General features: G+C 34.7%; 1 protein-coding gene across 4 annotated transcripts in view; it reads right to left on the bottom strand.

Moving 5' to 3' along the window:
- Positions 1-13,527, bottom strand: part of LOC121330576 (kinesin-like protein KIF2C) — a 48,807-nt gene extending 35,280 nt beyond the window's left edge. Inside the window, exons 1-2 of one of the 4 annotated variants that reach the window (XM_041277190.1) lie at positions 13,459-13,527; positions 3,242-3,450 (exon numbers count right to left, since the gene is read on the bottom strand). In XM_041277190.1, coding sequence (XP_041133124.1) covers positions 3,242-3,251 — 10 coding nt within the window. In that variant the 5' untranslated portion in view covers positions 3,252-3,450; positions 13,459-13,527. Of the gene's footprint in view, positions 1-3,241; positions 3,451-11,700; positions 12,554-13,458 lie in introns of those variants that run through there. The other 3 variants (XM_041277189.1, XM_041277188.1, XM_041277191.1) reach the window with 3 other exon arrangements.
- Positions 13,528-27,453: the final 13,926 nt, after the last annotated feature.

Genomic DNA, 27,453 nt, shown 5'->3' on the forward strand with positions numbered 1-27,453 from the left:
CTTAGTCTATTTCCGGCTGCACTTTACCTTCTACAGATTTCTTCTTTAAATTGTTGCAATTACTGGTAAATGTAAGGTCGGTGTGCACTTCATTTCATTTGCATTACTTTTTCTCTGCTGTGCCTTTTATATTTTAGCAGGCACAGACTCATTTATATGGTCGTTTGTTGTGCACCCCTGCTGTTATACCCTGAAAAAACAACATCAGGATAACGGCTATTTTATATATCGAGTACATCCCGCTTGCTGGATATTTATTAAGCTGTTTGTTTGTCAAAGGATAATTGGCACCAGTTTTCTGAATGAAGAAAAAACATCTGTTAATCCTCTAAATTAGTAAGAAAGAATGTTTAATTCAGAGATCTTAATGAGTTGTTTATTTCACAAACAAATATCAAATCACATTTTGGGTAAACATCTTTGAAAATATTCTACGTGGGCTAGGTTAGCGTAATGTAATGTATTTAAAATACTGTATGGTAGAGTTATGTTGATTCTTATGATTATATTATATGTTTTAAGGCTTTATTACATCTTGATTTCTTACAGTCTTTACTCTTGGACTAATGATAGCTACTGTTACAGCTTCTATTATTCTGTGGAACAAGGTTACACGTATAACGGCAGTAAATTCATATGAACATTTTTATAAATCCATCAAAATGCAGCCATGGAATGGACAATTTTTAAATGTGATTGGTAAGAATGTTTTATTTTAAGTAGAAGGCTAGTACACAATTAATCCTATTTTACTTTCCAATAATCTCCAAAAAAATGCATAAAACTGAAGAAACTATTGCTCCTGCATGTAAAATAAGGACCTACTGTATGCGAATATATAAAATAGGGTACGAAAAATAATAATGCTATTAATAATAATGATGGCAAGAATTTGTTTCAAAGGTAATACTCCTGCTTCTGTAAAATACCAAAAGTTACTGGTCAATTTCTTCCATATGTTTTACATTAAAAAAGGCATTTTCAACACGTGGCAGGTACAGTAGGGAAGAAAATGAATTGGGCACTCAACTCCCTGTCCAAACATAGGATTTTCTATGGAGTAATAGACATGCAACAGCAAATACTGTTATTCAGCCTTACAGGGTGGAACATTTTTCACCTGCAACTAGTTATGGATGCATTACCAGCAGAATACAATTTCTATTTTTATTTAAACAGGATGATTTATGGTAATTCAATATGCAATGAAACCATGATTAAGCAGTAGAAAATGTAAGGAGATTATATGTGTGGCCCAGGATCTCGCCTTTTGACATGAAAGCAGCCAACCTCTTCATGAGTTGAGACAACCAAGGCCAGAAGGGACCCATCAACCCCAAAAAGGGATCTTTTATCAAATGAAATACTGTAATATATTAGCCAATTAATATAAGCCAGTATCATCACACAGTATATCTGAGCTTTACAAATTGCACTCTTGGGAACATGCGTGCAAAAAAGTCTTACAAATTCACATAAAGTAATCAAATTGTCAAGCCTTTTTTTCACAGTACTTTCAAATTAAGGAATTTCACAAACTTAAAGTCAAGAGTAGCATTCTAAATTCCAAAACAGAAAATCGCCCTTCCTGGAACAGAAAATGTGCATTCCAAAGGCTGCTGTGCTGCAGAACAAACAGTTATTATACCCATCTTTGTTTAGCAGCACTAGTTACACCCAGACCCACTGAAGCACATGTTGAATGAAGCTGTTTTTTTTTTAAGTTTAAGCTTCTAATAAAATTCATATGCATTTATTTGCTCACTAATTCATTATGAATACAGGTCAGTAATTGTTTATTTTGTAGTCAGATGAAACATGCACCTGCATAGCTCACCTGTAACCTGACCCTTTTTCATGGTGTATTTTTTCCCCGTCATTCCCACCCCATAAACTTCTTGTCAATTTGAATTTATGACAGCCTTTCCCTGTACCTGCTAGGTAGATCCGCAAATCAGCCTGAATACCTAAACCAACTGCAGTCTATACTTACATTACATTCATTTTCTTTTTAAATTGATGGCAGTTCCCTCTGGTTTAAAAACAATAAATTTAAACTGAGACGATTTTTAACATTTTTTGATTGTGTGCAACATTTCTAACTTTGGTATAAAATTCTGTTCCCATATAACGGGGCTCTTGTTTTTTATGTAAACAGTAAGGTAGCTTTTAGTAATAAATGTTCATTACCTCATACAACATACTTTAAAGGGTACATAAGGATCTTTTTTTTAATTTTATTGTGTTACATGTTCCCATGTGTTGCTACAACTGAATACGTAAGGTGTGTGTATTGGGTTTTTTTAATTTATTTTTTTAACATTTTGACCAATTTTTTAAACTTTTAAATTGCATTTCCTGCCTCAAGATGGCTTCCCATGTACCAGTATGGTCCTCTCAGAACTACATTTCCCATCATCCTCCTGCTCACTGGTAAATCCATCTCAGTTATGTATGTGAGCAGGAGGGTGATGGGAAATGTAGTTCTGAGAGGTCCATGCAGGTACATGGGAAGCCATCTTGAGGCAGGGAATGCAATGTAAAAGTTTAAAAAAGTGGTCAATATTGAAATTGTTCACTATTCCCTATTCATTTTACAGCTTAATGATGTTTCTTTGTTCCCTTGGACTCCCATATGATAGATTCCATAATGTCTTCAGTGGCTACTACCTCAAGGAGGCTGGAATTAATGGCTGCTAGATGACATAAAAATATGTATGGAACACATCAGGTGTAGAATATTGATTTCAGTGCCACGTTTGTTTTGTTTGCAATTGTTTTGTAAGGGGAAAAAAATCACTTCCATTGGACTGAACAAGGGATGCTTCTGTTTATACCTTAAAGGTTTATTTCAGCCAAAACTGAAACCAATCTTTAAAACAAAGCACAGTTGACATCTTTTTTTGCTGAATTTGCCAGAAGCAGAGATTTACATGGATTACATGGGGTTGCCTGCCAAGCTGTTCAAACATGAGTTTATGAATGTATGTGTGTGTGTGTGTGTGTGTGTGTGTGTGTGTGTGTGTGTGTGTGTACTGAGAGGGTCATTACTGATCCTGCTTTCTATATTTCTTTACTCAGACGAGTCTTTGAAGAAGACTAATTTAAACAACTTTCTGAGTGCAAGAAGTTTGCTTCCAAAATAGTCTTGAATCATTGAACCCCTAAAAAGCATGGCAATCCAAGCCCAGTTCAGCCCTCTAATTAATTCTAAGATTGGATAATAAGACAAAATACTCACATGTTACCATTGGATCTAGGTTGGGGGCTACTTGGCAGAAAGCTGAGAAAGATAGAAGTTATTTCCAGGGTTTCAAAAAAGGACAAAGAAGATCCTTTGGAAATCACAAATGTCCAAGAGACAGCATTCCTAATCCAGGATTTCTCCTGTTTGACACCCTCCAGCCAGCCATCTTGAAGACGCTTTCTCCCAGTATGACATACATCGACCTGCAGAGAGAACACATGACAAAATGTTGAGGTCAACTGTCTGTTCAAAATTTGCTCTACAGAAACACAGCAGCCACCAAATGTCTCACAGGCTGTTAGCTTTAGGAAAATATGATCAGGAAGAAAAACAAGTCTGCAATGTATTTACTGCAACATTCCTTTAGATATGCATCTCTTTTTTGGAGCACTGCAGCTGCATTGCAATTGCACCGCGGTTGCGCAGGCTTAATCCAGTTTAAAATGGAACATCTGAACTGGAAACCCACCCAAGCTGGATTCAACTAATGTGAACACTTTACTTTAATATACATTTTTTGGGCCAGTAAACCTATTTGCTGTATTTTCAACGAACCTCAAAAAAACCAAAAAAGACCATTGCGAGGGAAAAGTAACTGTCATTACAACAAAATGTCAAAATTGAATATATATATAAAATGTTTTTGGTTTACAGTTATGCACTGAGACGGGGATGAAAAGCAACTCTTGTCACGCAACACTGAAGTGTGCGGTGTAGCTGCTATACACTCGAAGGGGTGCTAAGTGTCATAACGCTGAAATTTAGCAAATCAAACTTAAAGCACTTTGCATTCCCACACATTTAATCAAGGTGAAATTCCACAGCAACTGATACTAAAGATTGAGTAATACAGTACTTACTTCAGTAACACCCAATAACATAGTGAACAACAACAACGATTATTTGGAAGAATAACTACAATGGATTGTGGAGGTAGATGGCGGTATGGGTGAGGTTTGAATTAGTTCCCATTCTGTTGTTTTGTGAGACCAAACTCTCATTCAGTGGAGAAATGTTGCTTAAGGTGGTTTGCTACAGTTATAATATCGGTAGAAATGTCTCAATTTTTTTGTGGTGATGTTTAATTTATATTATTGTAACAATAGGACCAAAATAATATTAGTTATACAGAAGCCAGTGGAAGAAAAAAAAAACCCTTTAAGATTTTTGTAGTTTTATATGTGTACATTGACATGTGAAAAAGATGCACAATAATCACTGTAGCAAACCACCTTAACATGAATTACTGGAAAAAGTATGTTACACAGATACAGATCTCCCAATGCAGAACAAAAGTTGATATTGCACGATAAACTGATCAATAAAACTAGACATAAAAACAAAACAACCAAAAAATCCCACCAAAAAATAATTTTGCCTTGATACTAAAAACCTTTTCAGCCAATTCTGACATATTTTTTCAATGTAATTTATTGAGAAAACTATTGAATTCCTCCCTTGCTGAGTTTGGGTGTACAGTATATTGCTCAAGAGTGGTAACGTGTTGATTAAAGTTGCCTCATATTAATGGTGTGTTAATTGGGCCCATTGAGACAAGTGCCAACTGCCTCTGTTTCCCACACATAAACGAAGGTAGACAGAAAGTAGTGATTTTATTAGGTCTGGAAGAATGCAATAAAATGGCTTTCCTTGAATACACCCCATCTGTTGGAATTTAGAGAACTTCCTGTAAACAAGCCCCACAGAACAAATCCCACACACCGGGTTGCAGCATAAAACTGCTCTTCTTTCTTTTTTTTTCTTTCTTTCTCATGACAAGAATGAGACAAGATTTAACCATTGATGCTTGGGCTTGAAGTAAGGGCCAGATTATTCCCCTATGAATACAAGTGTAAATAAATAAACAATATATTTTTGATCATTTGGAAAGGGCTCGACTTGTGGACCATGCTTGGGGCTATATTGTGTGATCAGTTTGAATTTTAACTAACCCCAAGAAATGGTATCTGCTTTGATTTTCTTAGAATGTATCCAACAAAAATAACCTTTTTCTTTTTATAAACTTTTAACAAAATAATCTTTCTGTTGCAAAGTTATGTCCTGCTGTCAGTCCGACAAACAAACTGAGCAACTGCGCTCATGTGATGTCTCACTGGGACCCTACAACATTCCTGAAGTAGGTATTGTGTCAAATTACTTATTAAACTGCAAATAGTTTTGATGCATGGTCGACTAAATGTATCCAAGCCTCCAATACACATTATTATACATGTATTACGAAACACTAACATTCATTTGGCTGCATATATATATAGCTAGCTAACCAGGGAGTTAGAAGTGAAAGTTCACAAAATAACTATTCATGCCTATCTTATCTATATAACCTGTTTCTTTGGATTCCACAGGGTTTCCATGTTCCATTTTTTAATACTAGGTACGCAGATAAAGGTATCAATAGAAGGTAATGTACAGGGATGTAGTGCTGTGGGGTCATTTCTTGGGCAAGGATTAATAATAATAATAATAATAATAATAATAATAATAATAATAATAAATAATAATAATAATGTTCAATCCTTATTTTTCATGTTGAAGTTAATAAGTTGTATGAAAGTTGTGTATAATTGTATAAGTGATGTTATTTAGCTTCCTAGTCGCTCACTCAAACAGCGTGATATTACTGTACGTTTCTTACTATAGCTAAAGTTAGAGCCCATTATACATTCACTGTTGCGACTCACGAGTTAAAATGATCTAACTTCTGTAAGGTGATAAACTGTGGTTCTGTTGAGTGTATGGGGAAACGGGGACGGCAGGGGGCGTGGTAGGGTTGAGGGTTGAGGGTTGAGGGTTGAGGGTTGAGGGTTGAGGGGGGCCCTCCCCCCCAATCCCAGGGGGGTTAGGGGGGGTTGAGGGATATGTAAGGAACGAATTAATCTCCGAAGTCTCGTACACGGTATTAAAAAATGACATTGCTTTTAGAGGCTCGTTCAGAGCATGTGCCATAATTGTTACTGTGAAAAACTATATTTAGCAAATATTATAAATTATTTACAGTACACTTCTTGAGGCTGTAAAATGTACTTACAGAAAGAAAAAAAAAATAAATAATTACTTGTATTGATTGATATATATATATAATATATATATATATATATAATATATATATATATATATATATAGTAAATAGATACGGATCGTATGCCTTGTTTTCAATTCAATGTTTTGTATATTTTTACTAATTTGAGGACCACTACAGTGCAAATAATACAATTAGGTTACATAATTAAAACCAATTTTTCTATCAATAGACATTTCTCATGATATTTTCAAGACAACAGTTTTTGTTATTTGTTAAAAAAATAAAAAAAATAATTAAGCAGAAAGGGTTTAGGTTTCAGTTATGGGTCAATTATATTGGAGATATTGTACAAAAAACTTCCAAGAAGGATGAAATACATACACACACAAAAGGCCAATGTTAACATTTTCAACTTTATTGTGGATTATGTCTTTCAATATTGCACTTTATCTTATGTTAAGCCATCTCTTAACAGTAATAACTAGGGCTTCTGATTTTCAGTTTTGTTCTATAAAAAAACAATAAAACACCCTGATACAAAAAATAAAACTGGTGTATATCCAAAAAACACCAGAAAAAAACACTGAAAATGGTTACTCAATTCATATTGATTCCTTTGATTCCTTTCCCTGTGAAAAAATAAAATAAAATAACAATAATAATTCCCAATGCAGTTGGGCAACGTCCCTCCTTCCTGACTTGTATCCCGCATTGATTCGTTCTGAATACTTTAAACCCACCCCAGCTACTGAAAGGCAGCAAATTCCTGCATTCCTATTGGAGGACTGGAATATGCTTGTGAGATTTAAAACAAGATGTTCTTGCTCGCGAGCTTTAAAGCTATATTACAGTAGTTTAGGTAGTATTTACACGCTCATAGAATTGAAAACAGAATTGCAAATAGTGGCAAAATGTAAAACAATTCCTAAATACACAAAAAAAACTGAAGCCCGTGACCATAAGAATTTAGTTGTGGAAGACAGCAAAGGACAGAAGGTACAATTGAAGTGTGCAAGTACTGTTGAGTTCTTATACATATTGTGACAGAAAAATACCAAAGTAACCGAAAACAATAATTTCATACAGTATATGAAAAAGCCCCGGAAAAAAAAACAAAAAGAAAAAAACATTTATATATACCTCGAAAATCATGGAGCCCAAGTGGGGACATGAGAGAAAAAAAAAAAAAAAAAAAAAAATATATATATATATATATATATATATATATATATATATATATATATATATATATATATATATATATATATATATATAAAAATTACTTATTAAACTGCAAATAGTTTTGATGCATGGTCGACTAAATGTATCCAAGCCTCCAATACACATTATTATACATGTATTACGAAACGCTAACATTCATTTGGCTGCATATATATTCTCTCATGTCTCCTCCCGGGCTCCTTAGAAAATAACTAAAAATAAGCAATGAAATGAATAAGAACAGAAAAACAGAAGCCCTAGATAAACACAGCCTTAGTGCCATTGCATTTCTTGTATGTTTAATACTCAAGAAACTCTTTCATCACATTAAACAATAACCTTCAGAAAACACTAGATGGGTTGAATCCTAATACTAGTTTGTTGATTATTTTATTTATTTTTTGGTAAATTCTATGCACTGTGTTAATAAAAAGAATCCATTAGGATCTGAGGGACCCAGTTCATAGGTTTTAAAACCTTAACCATTGCTAAAGGTTATAACAATCTACAGTTTGAGACTCTTGTTTTCAATGGAGGGCATATTTCACACTGATATGCATAAACTTTGAAGAATACAAGTCCTTAGTGCATAATAAAGATATATATATAAGATGTCAGGAATCTATATATATAAATTACCCATATATCTATATAAAACAATGGAGGCCATATATATAGTATTGAAGAAACTTCTTAATATATATATATATATATATATATATATATAATATATATATATATATATATATTATATATATATATATATATATATATATATATATATATATATATATATATATATATATATATATATATATATATATATATATATCTGATAATCATAATGGGGAACATATGTATTATTTGGTAAAGTTGTTCCCTTTATAACAAATTTAATTTGGTAAAGTTGTTCAGTTTTTTTGTTTTTTAATTCCCCCTCCCATACAGTCAAGATCATAAGCTTATGAAATGTATAGATGGCTGTTCTTAGGCTACAGGATAATATTTTGTCACAGTATACTTTAGAAATTTGACTTTTTATTGTGTTTAGTTTTCACTTCAGGATGCTATGCAGCACGCATACATTTAAAATATGGAAACTTTGAAAAAGCAGGTTCGGATATATTTAAATAAGAAAACTCATTCTGACAGAAAGCTGTCAAATATGGATTTTTTGTAGACAATACTACTGTTACATTACGTCCTCTGTAGTTCTGCAATAATTAATAATTTGTTTGTTTTTAATGAGCAAAATGCTACTGTAGGTAAACTGTGGCAATTACAACCGTGGGATACATTTCTGTACCTCTGGTGGAAGAACAAATCCATATACTTATACTCTAACTGTCTTTTCTGTGACAACAGCAGATCTTTATACTTTTCTTTATTCAATGCATTCATGCTAAAGTGTTTTATCTGCAGGTAATCTCAGTTCTTAATTAACATATTTTGGCAAGAAAGAAGACTAGACCTCTACTGTCAAGATGTCTTTGTTCGTTAATCTGTCCAGGCAGCTGAAAACTTCAGTGAGGGTCATATTCCCGTGAGCAACCTACTAGATTATACCTACATAATCAAAATAAATAGGTACCAGAATGTGGGCCAATGATGGTCTATACCATCAAGGCCACTTTGGCCCAGATATAAGGAACTTTGTTTTTATCAAGTAACAAAATGAGAATTTGTTATTTAAATACAAATATTATTCCACTTTTGCTTTGCTATTGACATGAGTAACAAACTGGTGTTTAGTTTTTAGTAGTATTAAAAAAAGACGAAAAATGATTAACTCATTTACTTATTTAACTCTTAGTTTGTTATTTAAATACATTAAAACACTATAAGTATATATTTCAGTTTAGATTGAAAATAAATAATTTCTAGGGCTCATATAAATTATTTTATAAGGTATTAATCTTGGCACAAACATATCTAATTAGAATCTATGTGTAAATATGGGAAAAGCAAGAAACACTGGGCTGTTGAGCTAACATTTGGCTTTTCACATAACCCTAATACTCCTCCTCATTGCTAATTTGACCTAACTTAATGTACAGGCCTTAAGGAAAAAGTCACATATTTGTTCTTGCTAGTTACTATTTGTTCTTTAGAAAGCAATCAGTATATTCCAACTTTCTGTATCAGAAACTTCAAGAAACAAAAAAATAAAAATAAAAATAAAAGTCTTGCAAATGGATTTCAGGTGGATTTCATCAACTTAAGGATAGAGTCAACAAGGCCTGGTTATTATAACTTTTTTGTTATAAAAAAAAAAAAAAAAAAAAAACTTTTACATATACCTATATTGAACTGACAAAATTGATTTACAAGCTTGCAGAATAAATTTGATGCATCTTTTTATGTAAAGCTACTTAGGAAAATCAAACAATGTTTGTAAAATAAATCAAATATAATTTCCCTTGCAGACATCCAAGAGCTACAAATAAAGTTGACTGAAGAAAATTTCATGGAAAGTCCCTTTATTTTTGTAATAATTTTAATGAAGTAAGGTGGAAAAGGTTGGTTTCCTCCTGCCATGCCGGTAAGTCAGCGGGAAACCTATATTGCTGTTTCATCTTGGACAACCTGTCATAAATTCATATATGGGAAGACAATATAATAATAATAATAATAATAATAATAATAATAATACTTAATTGTTTTATAGTATTTTTCTCCATTCAAAAATTTGACATAACTGTAAAGGAAGGAGGAAAAGCTTTGAAATTTCTTTTTCACTTCTTTAATTTTTTACCAAATTATCTGGTATTTATTTGTGGAATAAAGTCAATGGTTTTAAGGGATTTTTAATGCAACACTTACCGTACATTCTCAAAACATTGCCTTTCATTTTTTATTCTTCCTTGGTTCGAAAGAAACGGACATTAAAAAAACTAGATAGCATCTATATTGCAAACGTTAAAATAGTGACAGCTACGTCATACAGCAATTACCTATTTTTTTTTTATTTATGTTAAAGACATGGACAGTCGGATGGAAAATGATATATTCACAAGGATCGGAAGGATTTAACAAATATTATATAGATTTTTTAACTTTACTTAAATGTGTTTCTGTCATGTTTAAATACTATATTGACATACTAATCTTTTTAAATATGATGGCACTTGTTTTTTTGTTTTATGATGTTTAACTGTGTTCCCTTTTTTAAAAATTTGAAGTTTTTTTGTTCCCCCCCCCAAGTAGCCTGCTTCGAGTACAGTGTAATACAGTACATTGAATAATATAAGAAAGACCGAGTAAACAGTTTAAATGAGTCCCAGGGCTGAATGCCAGAAGAATTACAGATCATCACTATAAATAAAACAGAAGAGAACTGCCAGAAGCTTTAAACAGCATAGATCCCTGAGCCAGGATTAGGAACTGAGACATTTTGATTAAAAAAGTGGTGCTGTCTGAAACCAAAACGTAATTCACAAAACGTTTCACATATTCCACAGCCCTCTTAATCAGATCCCTCGGATCATGTCACGCACCATGTTGTAAATTAACTTCCATGGTATTTTTTGAGTGACTTTACAACATGGAAAGTCTATCCTTAACCTGAACATAAAGCGCCTTTTCAACAGTGCAGTAATTTGGAATCTTTAACGGCATTAACTGCCTCTTTGAAGCCAGTAAAGTCAAACTTTGCCAGAACCTTTTTCTTTTTTTTTTTTTTTTTTTTTTTACTTTATGGTGTGTTTATTTATCAAACATACAGTGACTGATGTTAGTAAAGCAAATTGAAATCCTTATTTGCAAAGGAGCCATGTGGCTTATTAAAAATATACAGTACTGTACAATAATATTGAGGGCTGTGAATCGGTGAAGTGGTCTAAGTAAAGTACTGTACATGTACCATCCTAACATTCTCTGAACTCAATTACCAATCATTAAAAAATGAGGATTGAGACCATTACCAAATTGACAATCCAGTTTCTTTTCTTTATTTTTTTTATTTGGTTTTAGCGGTGACTTAACACATAACAATATAAGCAAAAACCACAAAGGGAAACTAAAAGCTGAAGTCACCTGCCTTCATGTACATGATTTGCTTAGTTTGAAACAGTCTTAGAACCCTATTGCACAAAATATATTTATTGTTCTTGTAGAACATGAACAAATGCTAACTCAAGTAAACAAACAAACAAACAAGTAAATAAAACCTTAGCAGATTCTAACTTACATACACAAGCAGGTTTCAGCTTTAATTTCAACAGGAAAATTTGTATACCATACTGCAGCAAAATCCACAATATCCTTTATGGCCGAAATACTCTTTAAGAAAAAGAAAAACAAAACTACATCCTTTTCTTTAAATGAACTTGTACTGGACAGTCCTTTTACTCACCCTCTCTTCAGTCAGGCACCGAATCAAAGGCATACACATCATTCCCAGAACTTTGTCTTTCAAAACCACACCCAGGCCGGGGTTTAGAGGAGGGGAAATACAGTACTGCCTTTTCCTTAGCCAAGACCAGAAAGGGCGGCAAACTTCAGTTTTCTGCTTTTTGTTTCACTCAGAAAGAAGTGCAGTAGGGACAAGTTTTTTGATCATTTGCAATTGACAACACTTTGAACACTGAATAACTGACAGTTATCAAAAATATAGCTACCTATCTACTTCTGAATTCAACACAGGGGCCCAACATTGCCCCCTGCCTCCAATCTGAAAAAAAAAAAAAAAAATAGCTGACACTGCAGAAGCTACAGTATTAATTACTTTGGAAGTGTATGTGCTAGTATATGTTGTAATGAACCCAGTATTTTCCACCAGTGCTGCACAGCTGGTATTTCCTATGTTCACAGTTCATATATTTACTGGGGCCCTGTGAACAGGATGACTGATGGTGACGTCAGGCCAAGAAATGAATCCACAACACACAAGGCAACTGCGGGTGAAACTGAAATGCTACGGCGCTCTGCTTTTTATTAAACAAAAGATTTTAAACAAATAAAAGACTTTCACAAAACAAAAAACAAAGCAGCACGTTGGCCAAATAAATAGACAAACAAAACAGACACCAAACTATAAGTACGGTGCTGATGCTTCCAGGACGAGTAGCAATTGTTATCTTTATTTTTTCTCCTCTCTCTTCTCCCGTTCTCCACTCTGAACACCCAACCCTGAGTAAGTGATCCATATATATTAAATCGGACAATATGTATATAACGACACTAAGTGATAAACTATATATATTATATTATATCTCTCTCTATATATAGAACTAAGGGTGAGCTCTATTATATACTCTATATTAATATATTATTATATATAATACTTAGTATTAATTGAATCAGGCTTCACACTTGATTAACACGTTAGGTTGACGAGTGATAAGTTATGTGTAAAATAGACGTACACTTACACACGTTACACATTTTATTATGTGTTATATGACGTGATTTAGTTGAGCCGATCTGTATGGGTTTAAATATGGGACACGTGGTAAATATAGTGTGTGGTTGTTATTTGTGTGGTGTCTGTTGTATTGTGTCTGGGTAGGGTGATGATGAACCAGTCTACACATACTAATCCCGAAGACAAAAAAGACACAAAATAATAACATAACAAAACCACACAAAAAATCCACAAAAAAAAATCGACAAGCAAACAAAATACAAGCTACAGCGTGGACTTGGTCAGATGTATTATGATTAGGGCTTCTGTTTTTCTGTTTTTATTAATTGTATTTTTTTGGTGTTTTTTTTAGCTGTTCGTGTTTTATGTAGATCTTTTTTTTTTTTTTTTTTTTACAGTGCTTTTTTTTTTTTGAAAAAAAAAAAAAGCCTTACAGTTTTTCTGGTGTTCATTGGCTATCCACCAATTTCTTTTTTTTTTTTTTTTTTTTTTTTGTATCGGGTGTTTTATCGGGGTTTTATCGGGTTTTATCGGCTAAAACCAAAAATCAGAAGCCTTAATTGAGCAAAAAATGTTACAAACCTGTTTAGAATCACTGAAGTTCTGAATGAAGAATGTTCTACTAACTAGTAGAGTCTGTAAAAACATGTTTATTCCTACAGCAGTATTGCAAAGCCCTGGTATTACTGTGAAAAAAAAAAACTTTAAAAAAAAAACCTCCACCCAACTGAGCAAGCACTGATTCATAAGTGTTAATTTATGGTTTGTTCAATTTTGTCGTTATTTATTTGTAATCTCACTTAAAAATGCTCCACTCAGTCTAAAGGTCTGCAACGCCTACACTGATAAGGAGGGGGGCTAGAAACAAAACTATAAAACTTTGTTTTGTCTGGAGTGTTGCCCAGTGACCAAGTCAAAACAAGGCTGCCCATCCACTCCCTATCTTGTACTTGAAACAGACTTCTGAAGCGTAAAGGCAACAAGGCAGTCCTACAGTAAAACTTTCACCTGTATCTCAATGAAAGGAAATCCTATCGCAAGGAAATTGTTTGACTGTGTGTGAGTCAGTCAGGGAAGACCCCACCCTTGCGTGGGAGGAATATCAGGGCCTGTCAGTCAAGGTTGAATTAGTTTAACTGCAGAGACAAACACTTTCTTTGTGAAACTGTCATTTAAGAAAATGTGAACATTTTCTTAAGCTCAAGCTGCATTCTTATTGTACTTCCTAATGTTATTGTCTGGGCTCTGGATATACACTGGTGGACATTATGCAGTATTATCCATAGGTCTGAATTATTTTCAAAATGTACACTGAAAAGGCTCTCTTTCTTTCTGAAGGACAGCAGTTATTTTTCTTTGGTGAAAAGGCATACCATTCTTGATTTAGATTGTAAGCTTTAACATGCTGCTGGATATTCATCGGTTTTAATATAGACTAGTGTGGAAAGGGATTAGTAGCGCTATAATTTGAGGAATAGAATAAAGGAATCAAATATCTCAGTGCGTTAAAAAAAATGATTGCAAATGTATGTTATTTTTATTGTTTCACAATTTTTGTCTATTTTACATACATTCAATAGACAAGCATACAGTTAGCATGCCTCTTACAGGTATGTACTATTTAATAAGGGCTACTTTGGTAACCGTTCGGCTCAGAGGTTTATGTTTTTTATTACCTTTCACAGGCGTCTTGTTGACTTCCACCTGGCATGTCTGCCCTTTCACGTTATCTCACCCACGAACAGTTTGCTCCTGTTTCTTTTGCTATGTAAATGCAGCTCAGCCTGCGTATAAAAGTGGTAGTAAATTCCTTTAGCAACTGAAGAAAAGCAGGGGATTCCTCTGAGCAGCATGCCTGGGACTATGCAGGGATACAAGGGAGTAGCGACAGCATTGTCTGCAGTTCTCCCCTTCAGACAGGGGGGTAACCAACTGGAAGGCTGTTAGTTGAGGGGGGAAGTGATAGTAAGCATTTCATTTGAAGGGTTAAGGTGTTGGGTGTTATTCACCATTCATAATGGTGGTAAAGAATAAAATGGTGGAAAAAAATTACAATGGATTTTAGTAGTCAATGAGAAAATCAGAACAATAAAATCCTGCAGCTGTTTGTGAATGGTAGGACAGTACTATTGATTAACATTAATCATCTTTAGCGTTTAATTATAAACATATATATATATATATATATCTATATATATATATATATATATATATATATATATATATATATATATATATATATATCATATTTATAGGTTATACTGACCTGAGGAAATACCAAAACAATATATTTTTCAATAGCTAAATAAACCAACTTAGTATCCAAATTTTGTTCAATGTTGAACAGTCCAGAGTATACTGAGGTCAAGCATGTGTGGGAGAAGTTAGCATTATTTGTTTTGCTTTAGGTGGTAGGGGTATGCCTGAATACGAGAACAAATCAGTATTTGTAATGAGTATTGTCTTTTTTATCCAAGTAATACACTAGTAATTTAGTTATTTCGAGAATACATTATATATATGGTGCTGAAGGGAGCCCTGCGGTGATGCTGACCACCTGCCCTGCTGTCGGAGGAGCCGGCAGTGCCACCTGCCCTGCTGTCGGAGAAGCCGGCAGCAACCTCAGCCCCAGCCCAGCTGCTAGAGGAAAACAGGTTTTTATACCCGCCTCCACCACCAGAGGAGCTGGAACTTCCTCCACCGGCCGACAGTGAGGAGGAACTCTGGCCTCTGCCACACTGGCAAGAGGTTCCTACGCAGTTGGCCACGCCTGCACCACCCAAGGATGCCTGCCTTGCACCACCCAAGGATGCCTGACTTGCACCATCCAAGGATGCCTGCCTTGCTCTGCTCAGCGATGCCAAGCCCGCTCCACTCAGGAATGCCACATTTGGATCTGCTGCTACCTGCTGCTCCGCATCGCCTGGGGCTGCCTGCTGCTCTGCATCACCTGGGGAGCCACCGGTTACAGGGTACAAGATAGAAGTGGAGCTCCCACTGCCGCCTTCATGGTCCGCTGCTGCCGTCGCCTCCCGAGGGTCCGCTGCTGCCGTCGCCCGGGGATGACGCCTGCCTGCCGTCGCCCGGGGATGTGGCTGAGTTGGGCCAAGTGAAGCCTCTGTTTTTCTCCCTGGACTTTGAGAAGAAACTTTGGGTATTTAGGGGGGGGGGGGGGGGGGGGGGGGGGGGTTGTGGTGACAGGGTTCAGCCTGTCTTTGTGTTTTGTGGTGTTTAGAGTGGATGTGAGTCTGCTGTGTGGATCTGAGTGAATGAGTTTGTGTGAGGAATGTGTGAAAGGTGCTGCATCTGATGAGGTGTGAATTGTCCAATTAGCTGCAGCACCTGTATAAAAGGGAGTGGTTGGGAGTGTTGGTTGGTGAGTGTTTGTAAGAGTGAGAAGACCTGTGTGAAAGAGTGAGTACCTGTGTGAGAGAGTGTATTTTGTGTTTAGAATTTATTGTTAACAGTGTTTTGTGTTTGTTCTGTTTATTTGGCCATTGTGCCTTTTTGTTTGGTAATTATTATCTAATTAAAAGTATTTTATTTGCTGCACTTTCCGTCTCTGAGTCTCCTCACTTTGGCTATCTTGTCACAGGCACACATGACAATCAGTACAAACAAATCTGAACAGGGCCCACATCTAACTGGTTTTGATTAGTGAGAGTCTACTGCAAATATACAATAGAAGTGTTTTGTTTTCCCTGAAGGCATAAACATTCAGTATGACTTTTTGGAGCTCCCCTTTTAGGCATTGCTTCCTCAGTTTCTAACAATCTGCATATGACAGGCCTGGTGTAATGAAATAAATCCTGGTCAAGTACCTTCAGATCCAAAGCACTGCCTTTCCACAATGTGTTTGTGAATGGTGCGTTTCTGTTACCAATTAGGCGTAAATCTCTACTAAAAATGTCCTGAAGTCTGTTTGTGGTCCTATGTGCTTCCTAATTTTGGATAAACAGAGACCATAGTAACTGTTGGCACAGATGCCAATTGGTAAGCTACCCACTTATACTTAAAGCATCTGAATCTAAATTACCCCCCCACACACACACATAAGTAATTCATTAATTTTGTCCTGACCACAGACAGCAGCAAAGGTTACCGTCTCGTTGCCTACTTTATATCGTATCGTTATAGGATCGCTGCTGCCCCCGCACATGAGCATTGGGGCGGCTTCCCCTGCTGCCCCTGTAGCACATGTGAAGCAGTGATTTCCTTATCGTTTTGTTAAAGCAAAGGTACTCAATGTTCAGTGTTCTGTGTGGCTAGTCCACTGCTGTCCCAGTAGACCATGTGCAACAGTGGTTTCTGATCTCTGTATTGAACGACAGTGCTCACGTGTTCAGTGCATAATGGGGCGTGTTATCTGGCTGGCAAATCAACATGTCTACTTCTATTGTGAATACTTGAAGACAAAAAACATTAAACCATGCATAAATTAAACACCAGCCCTGGTAAATGATGAGGGGTGCCTATTAAAGTAGTAAAAAGAAGAAAGAAAACTGGTCTAATTATTGGCTTTTGCCAATGCATACATTTTTATTTAAAGTGAAAATACATCTAAGTTGAGACATGTAGGATTTTATGTACCCCCCCAAAAAATTCAAGAAATAATAATAATAATAATAATAATAATAATAATAATAATAATAATAATAATAATAATTAACAGGCAAGAATGACATTTAACCCTCTTTAAAACTATATTATAATTAGGGCTTCTGTTTTTTCAGTTTTTATTAATAGTGCTTTTTGGTGCTTATTTTTAGCTATTTTTGAGTTTTATGTAAATCTTTTTTTTTCAGGGCTTTCGTTTTTGATGTACTCTATAACATTAGTGTTTTCGGTTACTTTCCAAAATGCTTGAGCATTTTTTTTCAGTCAAAATATGTACAGTAAGTCGACAGTACTTGCACACTTAAGTAGTTTTTCTGTGTTGTCTTCCACAACGAAATCCTTATGGTCAAGGGCAAATTCTTCTGGGGTTTTTTTGTGTAGGCATTTTTTGTTTACATTTCACCACAATTCTGTTTTAAATCCTCCATATCTTAACTGTAATACAGCTTTAAATCCTGCTAACAAGCCTCCATTCCTGATTGTAATCTCATTTTAAATCTTGCAAACGGAGTCTCCAATAGAGATGTGGGAATGTGCTGTCACTCAGTAGTCAGGGTGGATTTAAAGTATTCAGAACAAATCAATGATAGATACATGTCAAGAAGGTGGAACATTGCTCAGCAGCACTGGGAAATGTATTTATTATTATTTTTGTAGTAGGTTTTATTTTTGAATGGGAAAAGGGTAAAGTCAACGTGAATTTATTAACTATTTCCATAGTTTTTCTGGTGTTTTCAAGTGTTTATTGGCTATTAACCAATTTCAATTTTTTTGTATTGAGGGTATTTTATCAGTTAATCAGGCAGCATGAATGGTTAACACTGTACACTATGTGCCTCTTTATAATGTTAAATACAAGTAGCACGGATTACACATGTTGTTCCAATATTCAAATGAAAACATACCAAATGTAAAGACATAACATGGCTCATGTATGAGATAGCAGGAACAAATTAACAGCAGAATAGCTTTTACCTATTAAATCAGTAAGATGGTGTTTTATTTTTTTTGTAGGTAATTGTTTACTCTCCAGATTAAACTACATTCCTTTATGGAAAAAAAACATATATTTTTAATATATGGTAGAAAAGTATGATACTTATATTTTTCATATATAGAAATTGGCCCTTTTTTATATTTTTAAAATATATGGGATATATTTAAAATATATTTTAGCCTGTAATCCATATATTTATTTTACAAACTAAAATATATTTTAAATATATAAAAAAGGGACCAATAAGGATCATACTTTTCTACCATATATAAAAAATACATGTTTGTTCCGTTAGGGTATAACAAACATTGAAACTTTTAAAAGTGCCATGTAACACACTTTGATACTTGTTTTATAGAGTACGTAGAGATTTTTTGTGAACCTATTATAATTAGAATTATAATTAGGGCTTCTGATTTTCAGTTTTAAAACCGATAACAGCCGATAATAGCCCCAAAACAAAATTAAATCAGTGTATAGCCAATAAACACCAACAAATGCCGGAAAAACTGTGGAACTGGTTTCTCAATTCCCATTAAAAAACTACCTTTCCCAGTGCTGCTGGGCAATGTCCCTCCTTCCTGACTTGTATCTATCATTGATTTGTTCTGAATACTTTAAACCCACCCCCACTACTGAGTGGCAGCACATTCCTCATCTCTGTTGGAGACTCCGCTTGCGAGATTTAAAACGAGATTCAATTAGGAATGGAAGCATTTGCAATCCAGGGTTACAGCAGCTAAATGTATAGGGTGCTTTGTTTGTTCAAAACTTTACAATTGGGCACTAATATCTGGCCCTTACCTTCACCTTAACTATCTCTTTCAGTCAGCAATATTTTCTTACCACACTGTAAGAAAAGCAGAAAAACATACCTCCATTTTCTTGTGTGTCCTGTATTTTACACAGTTTAAGTGGAGAAAGTGCTTGGAAAATAAGCAAACATTTGCTTCACATGCTTGCAAACGAGCAAGCTGATTTCTTTAAAACCATCTTAACTAATGCAAGCCCATTAGTCAGCAGTGCAAAAACCTGGTGTTTGTATGAGGCTGTAGGATGCAATTGTAGCTGTTTTGCTATACAAAAGGAATTATAACTATGGTAAAGTCAACAAAAATGTAGTCACTGCAAGCAGCATTGTCAAGTTCTATAGTATATAGGCTGCGGTAATGTAACTACAAACAGACGAAGAAGAGGTAGGAAAGAAAAATACAGTAGACTCGCATGACATGAAGAGCATCAGAAATATATCAAAGAAAAAATAAACACTGTACACCAGTCTGTCTTGAAAGATAAAGTGGAATCATATGATGCCATCAAATCAAGTGTCTCCTCTGATAATTGGAAACTGGATGCAGGCACTTAAATGTAAAAACAGGAGGAAATCTTCAACCTGTAATATAAAAATACAGATTTTTCATTTGAGGCAGATTTCTTTGATCTAGCAAAACTAAGTTCAATTTTAGTGCTGGCACTATATTTATGTCTGCTGTTCCTCCAATATGCTTCTCTTTGGCAACATGAGACACTGGGAAACATGTACAGAGCAATATTCAGACAATGGGGATACACACTACAGATTCAAACCCCAATGGGGATGCTATCATGCATGTGAATCCTTTATTAACAATTTAAGGCTTTATTAACTGCTTATTGGCTGCAAAAAACCCCCCAAAACACCAAACATAAAAACAAGGTTACTATGCAGCACTCTCCACAGATTAAATATTTCTTTTTAGCTGATGCAGGAACACCCTCCTTATGGTTAACAGGGAAGCTATTTCTCTTGTCACCTTTAAAATTGACTTATAAAACTTCAGATTTAGTGCTGTATTTAACCTCCACTGTAGATTTAGACATGCAAACAAAATAACTCTTTTTTGCTAGATCGTTTCAAAAGTTTATTGGAACATATGTGATCTTTTTGGTCTGTTTTCTTGAAGGTTTAATTTACCAAGTTTGCATATACGTAGAACTTTCCTTAAAGTTACTGTATATCTGGCGAAAACTGCTCTAAGATACCACGGGGAACATTAACACACCTTTGATGTGCGCCATGTGTTTCTGTGTACCTCTTTGCATCTGGATTCCATTCCACTCGAGTACGCTGTAAGTGAAAAACTTCAAATGCAAGTCAAGGCTGGGGCCTGAGGCTTTCTTAACTGAAGCCCAAGTATGGTCATTGTGTTTAAGTTATGGGAGCACCAAGCTTGTTCATGTTTGGTAAAAACATGATAATATACAGGGGGTACAGTTGTCTTTTTTGCCATATATATATCCATATTATATATTATGCTATATATATATATATATATATATATATATATATATATATATATATATGCTTTGCTCTTTATAAGAACAAACAACACACCCTTTCACAATACATGTAATAAGGAATCCATACAAAATGTGACATTTTTAACCCAATAAATGTTCATTAATGTATATAAAGTTTGCACCAAAACGACAACAAAAACAACAATGTAATTTCACACAGTATGGAACAGTATCTCATATGTGGTGTGCAGATCTTGGCGTAAAGCCTGCCACTCTGTGCTAAACATCTGTTATGCACAATTACCCTATCCATTCCTGGTATTTCTATCTTTCCTTGACCCTAGGAAACAATCTCATTAGTTCCAACTTCCCATCCATTGTGGGGAACTAATTGATTAACAGAAGGAGAACAGCTTGCTGCTGTAATAGCTGGTGATTACCGATTTCCCTGTCCTCGAGGCTCATGGCTCACAAACTTGACCTATGAAATATCCACTTGCTCACTTGAAGTTCTAAAAGGATGCACATCTGTGACATTACCAGCTGAATTGTATATCATTGAAAGAATAAGGTGCTGACATTATCTTTCAACAAACTAACCTTCTGCCATGCATATTTAACTCAACATATCCTTCAATTGTGAAAAAAGTAAACTTGGGTCTAGAGGGAATTTCTATACTGTGCTGCTATTTGTGTTAATTATGTGGCAATTTACATCCTTCTATCCATTCTTGTCCCATCAGCACATAACTGAAGAAAATAAATCTACACTGTTGATTTCTTGCTCAGAATCTGGATTATGCTATCCCAGGTGGTAGGTTTAGCAACTGTGATGCTTAACTGGATCGATTGACCTGGGAGCCCAAAACTATTTAGTTATGTACATGCTTATGTCATTATAGTATTGATATTTTAGGCCAACTCCATACCTGTTAGTGGTGCTACAGATCCAGACAAGCATGTAGCTACAATCTGCCAATTGCGTTGGGCAATAATTTCTATATATCCTGCATATGTTTTAGATTTTTACAGTAAAGCAATCTTATTTAAGACTTTGGTAGGTCTATGCATTGACCTTATTATGACCCGTCCTGATAAGACATAGTTTAATCCTTCTTGGCAAACCAATTCAAAACATTATGTAACAATATCAACACAGTAGAGTCTTAAACTGGCAATAGATTAAGTGTATTAGGTTTCCATTGTCAAAATAAAATGTGATCCAAAAATCTGACAAAATATGAGTTTAATAGGATTCAGAATAAACATGGGGATTAGCTCCTAAATTGCAATGTTTATATTATGTATACTGTATTATTTTAGGCTTTTTTGTTGTTCTTTAATATATATATGTTACAACCAATGCTTTAACAGCATATGTCTTGACATTTTAGGATATATGGAAGACAAAACATTGTAATTGTGTTCAATAACTTTGTTATTAGAAACAGTAAAGACAAATGAATATTTGGATCAGGTACAATAGTCTTCATTACCAATACCAAACCCTTTTTAAGAACTCCTTGAATTCGGTTTCTTGTAAAATAGAGAGGGGTTTATCCAAAAGAGCTTGCATACTTCAAAAATTAAGTATCACAGAGGCTTATGGGCCCACCCTTCTAATGACAGAGGTTGTATATCAGCAATTATAAAATGGCTTGGACATTTCCTGTATTCTGATTGGCTGCTGACATTCCAAAGCCCTACAATTAAAACAGTATAATAATGATTCAGACATCATTGCATGTCTCATAACGCACCTGAGGCGTGGGTTGTATCAGTATAACCCAAGCGTGTTACTGCTTACTTACTCAAGAATATAATTATTATTACAAAGGAAGGGTGAGCTGGGGCAGGAACTAGCAGGGAGGAAGTTAATTGAGATCTACCAATTCAAAAGTGTTACAGTGGATTAAATGGAGGGTGGTGAACAAGTTAAAAGCTAAATAATGACACCAAGGATAAAGCATTATCACAATTTAAAAAAAAAAAAAAAACTTTTCTATGTCCTACAATATGAAATGACTGCTAACTAATAAGGTTAAAGTCTTTGCTTCAAAAGGCATTGCTAGAAATGTTTCCATCCTTTGTTACTTTAAAGCTTCTTATAGTTTAATGTCAAAATACATTCAACAGTCTATCTATCAATTATACAGTACCTACAACTCAGAAGTCAGTGAGCTTTTCAATGTGAAAATGTCATTCATGGGACCTTCTTTTCTTAGGTTACCAGCATCAGCAACCATTTCCTGAAATGTCTTTCTTTCTGTTTATCCAATCTGTAGCTAATGAGGAAGTCAATTCAACATCAGCTCCAAAGCCTATTATATATCCCTCTTAGCCAATCAAACGCTCATGAATTCCTCTATACCTTTATTTGGTATTGTCATGCCACTTCTATCAGACTTTGAAATGCAAGTAAACCTTGCCTTCCACTCTGTCTTGTTTTGTTTTCTTCATACATCTGAACGTTCTTTCTTTATATCTATCTATATATATATATATATATATATATATATATATATATATATATATATATATATATATATATATATATATATATATCACTGTTAAAAATTTTTATGATTTAGAAATTTAAAATAATGTACCCTCAACATTGACCCTCAACTTTCTGAACTGAAGACAGATGCCATACCCATTATTTTGTTTGGTTAAAATCATAGAAAAAAACCTATGTAATCGATCATCAGAGTGAGATGGTCTAAGCTTTTGAAATTGCCAGACAAATACATTAAAAGTAGGTCAGACAAACCCCCACTTTCATGAACCTTTTTAAAAAATTGAAATGATCATGAATATACCCTTAATGCCCTGAAGTTCAGTCCTTTATATATAACCATAGCAGTTTTCTCTAATTTAGCTCCAAGGATCAAACGTTTTGTTGTAGTTTATTAGAGAATGTTCTGTACAAGGAAATTAGGTTTCAAAAACCTCATGGCTTGTGTCTCTTTTTTCAAACAAGTAGTCTTGATTTTAATCTGTAGGGTCTGGCCAGCTCTATGTGTTTTTGAACTCAGATCATCTCTGCTGTAGCACTCACTATTATTAGACCTTGGCTTAGTTTGTTATTCCTCCTTCCTCTGCCAATTTCAGTGGTTGAAGAAAAGTCTATATTTTGTTTAGTTTCCTTTTATTTATACAGAATGCTGTTCCTTGTACAAACCTTCCAATTCTGCACAGATGCTATGTAAACAGTTTAGATCTGGCTAAGTAGCTCACATAAGAAATGAAGAAAAGACCACTGCAACACATTTATCTGACCTTTGACAGCAAATCTGGAATGTGAGCAGAATGGGGAATATTAACATTAAACTTACTTTATAACAATTATTGTATAACTCTTTATTACCTTGTGATCCATATGTGTGGTCTTAATTTGTAATTTAAACATTTTCTTTCCATTATTTCCAAAAGGTACATGGACTTCAGAATTTTAGTTCTCTGTTTGAGAGATTTAATGTAAGTTAAGGCATGCAGTTTGATTGTGATTTTTGTACAGTTTGACATTGAACTGTAATAAGTAAAAATATTCAATGATAGTAAAATGGTGATTGTAAAATGTACTTCCATAGTACAGTGAAAAGGCAAAAATGGATAATAAAAAAAAATGTGTTCAAGTTATAGATTTATCTGATGGGGCTCTACTGTGTATGGCACATTCCATTTAATATTATTCTGCAGTTCAGCAATTATTTTGATAACAAAAACATTTATAGCGGAGCCCGTTGAGAACCACAAGGAGATATGAGGACTTGTATCCCTTCCTCCCATACAATAATGGGCTATGTTCACATATTTCCAGAACACCACGTTCTTCCTTCTGTCAAACTTAATTTCATGAAGGAAGCAATGATCTCCTGCAGAACTGGGACCAAATTACATCCATGGTGTATTGGGATATTGTGTTTGACAAATAAATATCATAAAGCATGTCTTGTTTTGTGCCTGCTAGTGTATAATGCATACTGTATTAGGCCGGGGGTGGGGTGGGGGGCACAGAGTAGAGATGCAAGAATGGTGTGGCAGGGAGTTTGAAATCAGCTGTATGGATGTGTGGCAAATTGGTTAATAGTGTGCAGATGATCAATAAACAGACAGATGATTATAATCCAGGTGCAATGTTGTTTAATATTTGTAATCCAATTGCCTGATAAAGTAACAACTGTAAATTATAAACAATGTTAACAGGTAATACAGCGGCGTGTATTGGTCTGTTTAAATCCACAGTTGGTTCCCAAATAATAAACAGTCCCGCTCTTTTTCACCCACACACAACACAAACACAAACACAAGTCCACAGTCCGTGCTCCAGTGCTCGTAGTGAATATACAGTCCTTAATGAAACAAAGTGCATTGATGTTGTCCGGGTTGGTACTGGCCTTTGGCGACAGCTCCGGATCGTGCTAGCCGTCTGAACAAAAACAAATAATTTTCAGACAAGACAAAACAAACAAAACACGATATATTTCATAACACTGGTCCTTCCGGGTCATTCCGTGACAATAACTAAAGGAACAGATTCCGTCGCTTCGTCCCCTATTTGTACCGTCACACACGACCACTTGCCACACGAACACACACATTTACGACCCCTTAACAATATTTTTAAACGGTTTGATGATTCAGAATTGTTAACTTGTTTTGTTGGGACTGGAACACCAGATTCTCCACCCCTCCTTATTTTACACAATGAACTAGTCCGAGCCTGTGAATCTGACACACCTCATTGCTTGTACATGTGTCATTGATGAAGTTGATGCTTACAATAATGTTTTTAATTTTAGAAATGGAAATTCGGTTTTGTTTTAGGAAGCTACCTGCAAAACAAACAATCATAACAATAGAGTGCAACAACTTGACAGAAGTTAGTGAGGTAGGTTTAATATATATCTATATATATAAATATATATATATATATATATATATATATATATATATATATATATATATATATATATATAAGGGCTAATCTTATACACAAATGAGAAAACTTAATTCATCTTCTGTTATTTACCAAAAATGCTTTGATAGGAATATGTTTAATTAAGGGGACAGGTGAAAAAAACGCAAAGTGAAAACACAATTGAGATAGAAAAATGCTTTGGTGAAATGTTGCATATCGTTTTGCCAAGGTAATCGCTGACACTAGTGTAATTTCAACCTGATACACAACGTGTATTATCTAGCTAGCTACAACGCATTTGAAGCCTATGGATAGATAGTGGTGATAAACTGTTTAATAAAGAACTGTATAAAGCAGAAGACAGAGTAGATGTGTTTATTTTAATACAGGGTTGGCTATATTGACTACTTCTTAGAAATCTGCTGTAGATGCAAGTAATGAAGACGTTGGTAGCAAAGGGAATTTAAGCTGCAAAATCTAAAGCAGCCTCCGCCGTTTACAAGTAGCATACAGATTTTTAGCAATAGAACAGTGTTTTCAAGCCGACCGGTTTTATACTTTATCCCTGGTTAGGACTCAGTTAAGGGAGTATAGTACTGTGCTTTTTCTTTACAAAGGCATGATAAATTAAATGATAAATCGTTTACCATGCCCCTTGGTAAACGATTGCAGCCGCTCCTCCAATCCACGGCTGCCACATCATTTCCCTTCCAGGTCGATGAATTAGTGCACCGAAACCGCTTTCTAGAGGACTGACTTCCTTTTAACCCTAGGAATGAAATGTAAGGCCAAACAGTCCAGGGTACTCTGTTCCCATTACTTAGCGCCCTCATAGGTTGGGAGGGAGATTTGCCACCAAAGCTCATTCTATTTCTGTCACAGGATGTCAAAATTATGTATTAGGAATGGTAGGGATTCTGACAAATGTTCGGTAATCATTTCCCAAAAGAGAAGTTGAAAATACATAAAGAACTAAATATTATCTTATTGCCAGCATAAAATCACTTTTACTCCTGTAAGTGCTTTAAACATGATCCTTTACCTAATAAAACATAGTGCTTGCAATGTTATAACCTGTACCATCTGGTGTTTAGCCAGCGTTCATTAGGAGAATGTTATCGCAGCCAGTTTTGTGGATAAGGTATTCATTATGTAAATGAAGTGCTGAGGTCTTAAGGGACTAACTGCTTTAGAACATGCTGTGAAAGATGAGCAGCTTATTGATTCATCCACTGATAAAGACTGCAGGAACTTCTAGGACTCCAGGAGTATCAGCACATCAACTTAGCGTCACTAAGGGGTCAGACTCATACCGTGAAGCATTATGCTTATTGCTGTAAGCCACAGAATGGTCTAGAGGTTAACGTCATGACCTTTGACTGGGTTCATAGCTAGGGTGGGAAAATGCTACTGTATTTATTTATTTGAAAGCTGTAAAGCATTGAAGATTGTTTTGTCAGTTTGACTGAAGAAATTGAAATATATATATATATATATATATATATATATATATATATATATATATATATATATATATATATATATATATATATATATATATATATATATATATATATCATATATATATTCATCATATATATATATACGTTATTTGTTTCAATAATTGTTGCTATAAGGGAAAATATTCTTGGAGCATCCATTGGACAGAAGATTGTTTATGCATGGGGGTGTTGTACATGTTTTCAATTTGTTTGTTGATGTGTTCAGTTTGGCTGTGGTTTGTCAGAGGTCATGGATA

Source organism: Polyodon spathula, chromosome 18 (genome assembly GCF_017654505.1).
Source record: "Polyodon spathula isolate WHYD16114869_AA chromosome 18, ASM1765450v1, whole genome shotgun sequence".
In the NCBI taxonomy this organism is placed as follows: Eukaryota; Metazoa; Chordata; class Actinopteri; order Acipenseriformes; family Polyodontidae; genus Polyodon; species Polyodon spathula.